We start from the raw sequence: 9,588 nt of genomic DNA, 5'->3' as shown, positions 1-9,588 counted from the left end.
TATAAAATATTTTAAACATCTCTTTATAAATAACTCACACCGTAGGTAAGGCAAACAACGAACTGGGAGAAGTATTTGCCATACATACAATAAACAAATATGATGATGAGCCACTATAATGAAGACTAATATCTGTTGGAAAATATGGGCAAAGGGCATGAACAGGCAAAACGTAAATGAACAATAAGCACATGAAATAAATGTGCATTTTCATCACTAATAAGTTAAAATATCAAAAAGATATTGCTCTTTACTTGTTATGTGGAAAAGCAATAAAAAGAACAATAGTTCCTAGAGTGAACAAGAATGTAAGAAAACTTATGTACTTGTTAGTAGGATGTAAATTGGTAAAACATCTCTAGGAAAAAATTTAATTTGTGGTTAAAATTGTGCATATCTTTTTATTCAGAATACACTTTCTGAATAAAAAATGAAAGCCTGAGCTCCAGAATTATCTAGAGACTACATGCCATGAGTGACACAATTGGTCAGTGTGTAAAATCCTTCTTGATTCTTAAGAACCATGTGTACAATATGGGAGTTTTGTGTTTAAGCCTCATCTGGAGTCACTTTCTCAAAAAGGCAGTGAAACATGTTAGAAAAAAACAATAGATTATGGGCCAGTTATGGTGGTGCATGCCTGTAATCCCCGCACTTGGGGAGGCCAAGAAGGGAGGATCATATGAGGCCAGGAGTTCATGAGCAATCTGGGCAACATAGTGAGACCTTGTCTCAATAAAAAATAAAAAATAAATTAAAAAAATTAGGCAGCTGTGGTGGTGCATGCCTGTAGTCCCAGCTACTCAGAAGGCTGAGCCCTTGAGTATCCCTTGAGCCCAGGAGTTCAAGGCCGAGGTAAGCTATGATTACCCACTGTACTCCAGCTTGGGCCACAGAGTAAGCCTGTCTTTAAAATAATAAATTTAAAAAATAATAGATTTTCTATCTAATGATTTAGATTTCCATCCTGGCTCTGCCATTGCTGTGTGACTTTCTCTATGTTACTTAATGTCTCCAAGTCTCTGTTTCTTTGTTTGTAAATGGGAGAATATTAACAACACTTACTTTAGAGAATGGTTCTCATGATTAATTGATGCAATCCATACAATGTCTGGAGTTTATATATAATTTCTGGTTTGTTAACGCCCTTCTACATGATACAAAATTTAAAAAGAAAAATATCCTCTGAACTGAGGGTCAGTATTTGCCCTCCTCAAAGAAACTGTAAGACCAAATCCACCTTGTTTCGATCAGCCTTTAACCAATGACTTTTTTCAATGAACAGTTGATGAGATCCATCAAGGTACTCTTCATTATGTGTCTATCATAGCCTGTAGTACCCATCTCACCGTCCATACCCTCTTAATGAGCATGCCTTGTGCTTCCTTGCCCATGACCCTGTCTGCACTCCCTTCCATGATGCTCTCTGAAACTTTTGCTCTATGACCAATACTTCCTTGCATTCTCCAATTCTTTGGAGTGGTCTTTCCGCTTCCTCTTCTCAGCAGAAACCCGTATCTCCCCTGAGTGTTCTGCTTCTCTTGACTTACTCTCGAATGGACTTTTTTTTAAAGCAGTTTTCATCCATTTTCTTCATGCTCACTTCTGATCGTTTTTTTTCTCTCTTGTATTACTAACCTTTCCCTCCCAGTAGATTCATTACATCAGCTTTAAAATATGCTCAAGTCACTTCTGTGAAAAATAATGATACAATAGCAATAAAACACCAACATCCTTCTGTTCAGTATTCCCCATACCACCACTCTTTTTTTCTCCCCTTCACAACTTTTAAGATTGTGTGATACTCACTTCCCACTGACTTTTTTACTCACTGGAATTTGCCTTTCACCTTCATTTACCACTGAAACAGTGCTTACTGATCTGCAGGAGTACTTTATAGAGGAAATTGGCTCTTTGTCTATGATTTGAGTTTTAAAAATGTTTTCTCGGTCTCATTTGCTTTTGATTTTGCTTATGATGATACTTGATTTGTGGATTTGAAAAAATTTGTATCTATCCATTTGTGGTTCATAAGCGTGATGACTGAACTTTCACACACATGTGAGATGTGCCTCACTCAATCCTTGTTATGATGTCAGCATATTACCCATCCGACGTCAAAGTAAAATATAAATTTTAAAAAATTACGTCTTCAATGTTTCTAGTTTCTGTTGTACAGATGCTGGGTTTATGGCATATTTAAAAAGTCCACTTCTCTGAGACTAGAATAAACTGTGGTTTGGTAATCTCTCTGGTTTATAGCACTTTATATTTACATTTTATAGTATTTTATATTTGAGGACATTTTATATATTGCACTTGTAATTTTGTCTGTTTCGATTAGAAGAAGGAAGTTGGGGAAATGGTGAATGGATATGTTCTGCCCATTCAGTTCTACGGAATTCCTGTAAGTTTATTTACGTATCTACTGTTTTCAAAATTTTTATCGTGAATCTTTGTGAAATTTTTGAATAACCTTTGTGCAATGCTTAAATAAATAAAAATAATTGAAATAGGTGCCAAAAAGTGATGTGGAACTCATGGAGCTCTATAATAGTATTATGCTGTGTACTGACTAAATTGATTGACAATATCCAGATTAGTAATCTAGAGGGAGAAAGAGACCCAGGACATACTGCTTAGGATAAGTGAGAAAAGCCTTATCAAATAAGGCCCCCATGTGGCAGTGTAATGACACGCCATACATGCAAAACAAAACAAAACAAAAACACAGCTTGTTTATGGCAGTCTTGGTAAGCAAGTACCAATATGTCAACTAAATCCCGCTAAGAGTGACATTTGAAAAATAACACTATTACCTCATCATTTAAGATGGGGTTTTACTAAGTTTTCAGTCATAGTTCACAGTGCAAATATGAAAATGCACTGGAGGCTAGAAGTCAATTTTGAGGATAGTAACATCTCACTTTTCTCATTCTGTCGTGATCACTCACTTTTATCTTCTTGATAAATGCTTCAGAGGCATGTGTGTTCTCTCCCCCACTCACGACACACCCAAGCATGGGGTTTTAGGAATTTTCTTGATAACTAATGGCTTTCCACTCTTTTCCTTCTGCAGTTTTATCTGTGGTTAAATAATAACAACATTAGAGTAGTATTTGTCATTGCCAGTGCAAATATTTTGCTGAGACTGCCTGCATAACCAGTGCATCTGTTTCCTGATGGCTAATTCTGAACCCGAACTGTTGGACTATCCAGAAGAGACAAGTTAAGTTGTAGCTCCTAGGAGAAGAAAACTCTTTATAAGCCTCTGTGTCACAGGAGAGTAGACAAGTAATGTTCTGGAAGAAGTGCGCTGACTAGTCACAAACATCCGTATACAGAAAACTCCCCTGCTTTTATTAACTTGAAAGATAAAGTGTAAAGTCTGACTAAATTGTTTTCTTAAAATTTTAACGTATGAATGAATATTTATGGTAGCACATTAGTTAAGACAGAGATATTTTATATACATATAGCGAGAGAGAGAGGAATGTGTGTGTGTGTGTGTGTGTGTATATATATATATATATATAAAGAGAGAGAGATGGAGTCTCACTCTGTCGCCCAGGCTGGAGTGCACTGGTGCAGTCTCGGCTCACTGCAACCTCCGCCTCCCGAGTTCAAACGATTCTCCTGCCTCAGCCTCCCGAGTAGCTGGGACTACAGGCGTATGCCACCACACCCAGCTAATTTTTGTAATTTTAGTAGAGATGGGGGGGGTTTCACTATGTTGGTCAGGCTGGTCTTGAACACGTGACCTCGTGATCCGCCCGCCTCCGTCTCCCAAAGTGCTGGGATTACAGGCGTGAGCCACCGCGCCTGGCCCATATATTTTTATTCTACCAAACAGAATAGTAGAATAAAATTAGATATGGTAGCTGAAAAGGATGATTCTTTATTTTAAACAGATATTTTTAAACTTTAAAAACCTCAGAAATTAGGAATTTACAGCTTTATTACATAAACGTGTGTTGTTAAAACATTCAAGAGTAACAGTATGTCCTGTATTAGTAGGGATGCTATATAAGAAAAAGAGAGAGCCACACAAAACTGTATACTCTACAACATTCTTTGACAGAAACTTCAAAATCAGAGGTGGAAGATACATGGATTTTGGAGCCACTGAAGCCGTGAAATTTCAGTAAAAATCATGTCAAATGTGACTTCAAATTAAATTTGAGAAACATTTATTGAGAACCTGTTCTGTGTGCAGCACTGTGCTAGGTCCCACAGGGAGAGTAAGTCATTTAGGATTGCACTCTAAAATCTGGGCATATTGGTGCAAAGGGAGGTAAACAGCAGGCTTAGGTGAGTCAGAGGACCTGGCCCAAGCCGGGACTCTCCTGCAGGTAAAGCGGAGGGTAGTGAGAAGCTCTAGCAAGGGGGCGCTTCCGAACACGCGCGTTGAGGAGGGCGCTCCAGGACTCTTGAGGGAGCAGCCCGTCTGGACCGAGGCCGCGTCGTTCCTGGGCTTTCTATTCCCAGTCCCGGACCGGGAGCCCAGGACGCCAGAAGACTCTACACTGGCACCGCGCTCCTCCTTAGGCGGGCGGTCAGTCCTGGGTGCGGGCTGCGCTGGAAGCTGAGATGAAAGCGACATGGTGTGGAGGGGCAAGAAATCTCGCCACCACACGCGCCAAGAAGGAGATTCTACGAGCAATTCCCCCCACTCTCCTCAGGCCATTGTGTTGCTGTTTATTAGCTCCTGGGAGGGCGTCAGGACAAAAGGAACCCTCCTCCCTTCTTAGTAGTCAGGCCCAGGGTCGGGTTTGGGAGCCGGCGCGCTGCTTTCTAGGCAGACACTGAAGCTACGGCAGCCACGGAAATAGGTATCAGCCGTTAAAGCTTGGCTCCAGGCAAGGGGTGGCAATCTGCCCCTAGCACTGTGGGGCCCCGCATCCCACAATCCCCGCGGCTAGCCTGCGTGGCTACTGGCGGCAGCTAACGGGCTGCGAGAGCGAGCCCGGCGTCTTGACAGCGGCCCACGCGTCGGGGCGGGGCTTGAGCCCTCTACTTTAAAGGTTCGCGCGGCCGGCCCCGCCCCTCCGGTGCCGCGATTGGATCCGGCGGGGGTAGCGTTGATTTGATAGGCGCAGAGAGGGTGGGGCTGCGCACGCGAGGCCGGGGCCCTAGTTGCTGCCGCCTGGGCTGGGGCACGAGTGGATGCGGAGTGTGGGTGGTTGGGCGTGAGGGGCCGACGGGCTCGCGCGCGCGCCGTCTGCTGAGGTCCCTCGGGAAGGAGGAGAGCGCCCAGCGCCGACCCGCACGCGCAGCCCGGCAGTCGGCGGCGCGCGGAGGGCGGAGGTGGTGCTTGTGTGTGGAGCTCCGGTGCCAAGGGCTAGCCGTCAGTCCCCGGGTGCGAATCCCTGCTGTCTTCCAAACCCTTCCTTCCTCCAGGCTCCTTTCCTACATTCTTCCCGCGCCCCCACGGTCGCGGACCGAGCGAGAACACCCTTAAGCAGGTGTGGGGGGCGTGCGGGGCGGCACGAGACAAAAGGGGCACGGGGGTAAGCCCGCCATGGCCTCCCGGAGCCTGGGGGGCCTGAGCGGGATCCGCGGCGGTGGCGGTGGAGGCGGCAAGAAAAGCCTGAGCTCCCGCAATGCTGCGGTGGAGAGGAGGAACCTCATCACCGTGTGCAGGTACGGCAGCGCAGGGCGAGGGGAACCAGCCTCCGGCCGGGGCTGAGACCTCTGGGCTTGCGCGCGGGTCCCTGGGGGGTCCCGGGCATGATGGGCTGCTGCCGCCTATGTTGCGCCAGCCGAGTGTGTGAGCGCGCAGCTCCTTGGACAGGGGCCCGGGTCTGGACACCGCCGCAGCCCTGGACTTTGTGTCAGTTCCAGTGCTGGAGGTATCTGAGGGTAGAGCTTGGGGCGGGGCTGGGGGAGGATTTGTTTTGAATGTGCAATCTAGTGTCAGAGTGAAAGAGGAGGGCAGGAGGAAGAGCTCTTTCATTTAATGCCCATTCAACTGTCAGCCAGCTTTTGATAAAGTGGTAGTAACTGTGATTGTTTACTGTGGTGCCCCCAAATCAGAGTGCATTTCGTTGTTTTGGCTTGTTTACGTTATCTTCACCCATTTCATTTCACACATGTTAGTTGAGTGCCTACTACATGCCAGCCATTGTGTGTGTGAGCGTGTGTGTACTATCCACTTTTCAGCTACAGTGCTAGTTCTGGCTCTGCAGTTGTTATTAAGAGTGGGACTGTGGAGGATACCTAGTCTTTATGTCAATTATTTATTCTAAGGCCTGCCTTTCCTTAACATTTTATAACGGTAAATGTAGTATTTCCTTACTTCAGAAAAATATAGAAACATTAAAAGAATAATTATATTGGGCCGGGCGCGGTGGCTTACGCCTGTAATCCCAGGATTTTGGGAGGCTGAGGCGGGCGGATCACGAAGTCAAGAGTTCGAGACCAGTCTGGCCAACATAGTGAAACCTCGTCCCTACTAAAAATACAAAAAATTAACCGGGCGTGGTGGGGGGGCGCCTGTAATCCCAGCTACTCCGGAGGATGAGGCAGGAGAATTGCTTGAACCCGGGAGGCGGTTGCAGTGAGCTGAGTTCACGTCATTGCACTCCAGCTGGGGCCACAGTGGGAGACTCCATCAAAAATAAATAAATAAATAAATAAATAACTACTGTTTATAATAAGCCCAGTATTCAGAGAAAACTGGTTTTTAACATGCTGATATATTTCCTTTAAGTCTTATATCTGAGTATTAAGAAAAATTGAAACCCTAAGCATCAATTTCTTAGGAACTTCTCTGAACCATTGTTTTAAAATTACTTTTTTCCATCAGACTCCTAATCATCACCTAGAGATATTCCTCTTAAGAAGCAGATGATAATGAAACTTTTTCTTCCTTTGTAATTTCTCCGTATTTTTTCCGTTATTTTTCTTGTGTGAAAATGTGTCTAGCATCTTAAGTGGAATACAGATTATAATTCCAGGACTTAAATGCAATAACTCACAGTGACTTTTTAAAAAATGCTTGGATTATTACAAATGTTTATCTAGCAAGAAGACCTTCTTCATTGACTGTGATTGTATATGTGTATGTAATTATTACAGCACTTTGTAAGTGGTAAAGTAATATGGCATCTGTTTAATTTACCATTTGTACTGTCTAGGATGTAACTTTTTGAGACAAATAGGCTGTTAGGTTTTTTAAAGTATAGGTAAGTATTTTTAAAGTGGGTAAATGGAACAATAAGCAAGGCTGATTTTCTTAACCGTAATATACAGACATTAAAACTGCTTTAAAACAAGGGTAGTTTCAACGTATACAGTGCTTATTGGGGGGTAACATTTAATAAAAGCTCTATCAGCTTTTGTTAAACTTCACAAGGGCAATGATTCTATCTGCTTTTTGCTTAGTCTTTTTTTTTTTTTCAAATTCTCGATATAGCATCTGATACTCAAAAAATATTTATTGAATGAATAAATTCAATGATGGCTACTGTTCCTTTTGCTTCTCCATTTTTATCTTGACTGGTTTTAGATCATGTGATGACCATTTGTGCCCTTATCAGAGACAGTTGAAAAGAAAAGGATTTGTATTTCAACCTTATTTAAATTAAATTTTAAATTATATTTAAGAAATTTTAGGAATGTCACACTGATTTCTGGGGACAACTCTCTGTATTAGTTGTGTTTTCGTTATTGTAATTTACATTGTTATTTTCCACTGTGAAATGAGTATATGCTAACTTTAGTTACAGTTTACACATAGATTTAGTGTAATAGCTAAAATAAATTGCGGTTTCTGCTCTGGATTTCATTTGTATAGTTATTTATATGGATAATATTAAGGCTGATCTTCAGATCCAAATGGTTGATGGTGCATGTAAATTATCCATGTGTAGTAATGGGGTCTATATGATAGGCTTTATCTGAATGACTTTTACTTTTTGGAAGAAAGTCACTATAGGCCATGTGTACATTTTAAGAAGCCGCATGACAAATTAAGAAAAATGAATAAAGCAGCATTTATGCATTTATTGCTAGTTTACTTTCCAGAGTCACCAAACCCTGGGTATTTCACTCACGTCTCTTATGAATTCTTTTTTTATTTTTTGTTTCTTTATTTTTTATTTTTGAGATGGAGTCTCGCTCTGTCGCCCAGGCTGGAGAGCGGTGGCGCTATCATGGCGCACTGCAAGCTCCGCTTCCCGGGTTCACACCATTCTCCTGCCTCAGCCTGCTAAGTAGCTGGAACTACAGGCGCCCTATACCACACCTGGCTAATTTTTTGTATTCTGTTTAGTACAGACGCGGTTTCACCGTATTAGCCAGGATGGTCTCCATCTGCTGACCTCGTGATCCGCCCGCCTTGGCCCTCCAAAGTGCTGGGATTACAGGCGTTAGCCACCGTGCGCCCGGCTTCTTTTTTTATTTTTATATCTCAAATCAGAGATGATTTGGTTTGGTGGAAATATAACTGGGTTCTAGGTTCACTTTATCATTAACTAGTGTGCACTTTTACAAGCCATGCAGCCTTTCCATTTGTTCATTTTTGTTGTCTGTAAAATAATATTGGACTACATCACTGTTAACCTTCAATTATAGGCCTAAAATTAATAATGGCCTCCAAGCAAAATATGTTTATATTTAGTTTTGAATTTTTCCAAATATGAGCAGGGTAATAATGATAAGATAAATGTTTATTATAACTAAATTAAGTATGTCCATTTTCTTTATAAACAAAACATTTTGGACTGCCTTTCATTTTGTAATTCTCTGCTGATGTTCTGGAAAACTGAACCATTTGCAAAACCAAAAAAATAAAAGTCACTAGCATATATCATTCTAGTGTATCCACTTATACTTACACAGTAATGTTTTACCTTACCCCTTAAACAATTTAGGTGTTATCTCAGGTTAAGTTTAAGGTCTTATTATATGAGTACACAATTCTTTATGTTTAAAGCATTATTCAAGTGCAGTATATGGTTTTGAACTTTGAAAATGGGTTGTTTGGATAGGTAAGATAGTCAGATAAAGAGCTGACCTGAATTTTGGCTCATTGTGATTGTATATGTGTATGTATATGTAATTCATCAGTTTTTTAGTGAACATTTACATGTCATACACTAAAAACATTTGCATGGTCCTTATTTCATCAGATAAGTACTGTTTTATCATATTTTTCATGGATTTTGGTGAAGAGATAGTAGGTCATTTGAGGACTCCAAATCTTACACACTCAACTTCAAAATATTCATACACTTGACTTTGGCTCTGAGAACCAACTAGTATTTTCCCTGTATATTCTCTATCGTTTAGAACTTCAGAAAATTGGCCAGGCGCGGTGGCTCAAGCCTGTAATCCCAGCACTTTGGGAGGCCGAGACGGGCGGATCACGAGGTCAGGAGATCAAGACCATCCTGGCTAACATGGTGAAACCCCGTCTCTACTAAAAATACAAAAAACTAGCTGGGCGACCTGGTGGGCGCCTGTAGTCCCAGCTACTCGGGAGGCTGAGGCAGGAGAATGGCCTGAACCCGGGAGGCGGAGCTTGCAGTGACCTGAGATCCGGCCACTGCACTCCAGCCTGGGCGACAGAGCGAGACTCCGTCT

General features: G+C 42.2%; 1 protein-coding gene across 2 annotated transcripts in view; it reads left to right on the top strand.

Annotated features, from left to right (window-relative positions):
- Positions 1 to 5,124: 5,124 nt before the first annotated feature.
- The window catches only part of RUNDC3B (RUN domain containing 3B), a 199,866-nt gene continuing 195,402 nt past the window's right edge, over positions 5,125 to 9,588 (top strand). For both annotated transcript variants that reach the window (XM_017851665.1, XM_017851655.1), the window contains exon 1: positions 5,125 to 5,643. In XM_017851665.1, coding sequence (XP_017707154.1) covers positions 5,522 to 5,643 — 122 coding nt within the window. In that variant the 5' untranslated portion in view covers positions 5,125 to 5,521. The remainder of the gene's footprint in view (positions 5,644 to 9,588) is intronic.

This window comes from Rhinopithecus bieti, unplaced genomic scaffold, assembly GCF_001698545.2.
Source record: "Rhinopithecus bieti isolate Rb0 unplaced genomic scaffold, ASM169854v2 scaffold_1558, whole genome shotgun sequence".
NCBI lineage: Eukaryota > Metazoa > Chordata > Mammalia > Primates > Cercopithecidae > Rhinopithecus > Rhinopithecus bieti.
This window is presented reverse-complemented; position numbering and strand designations above follow the sequence as displayed.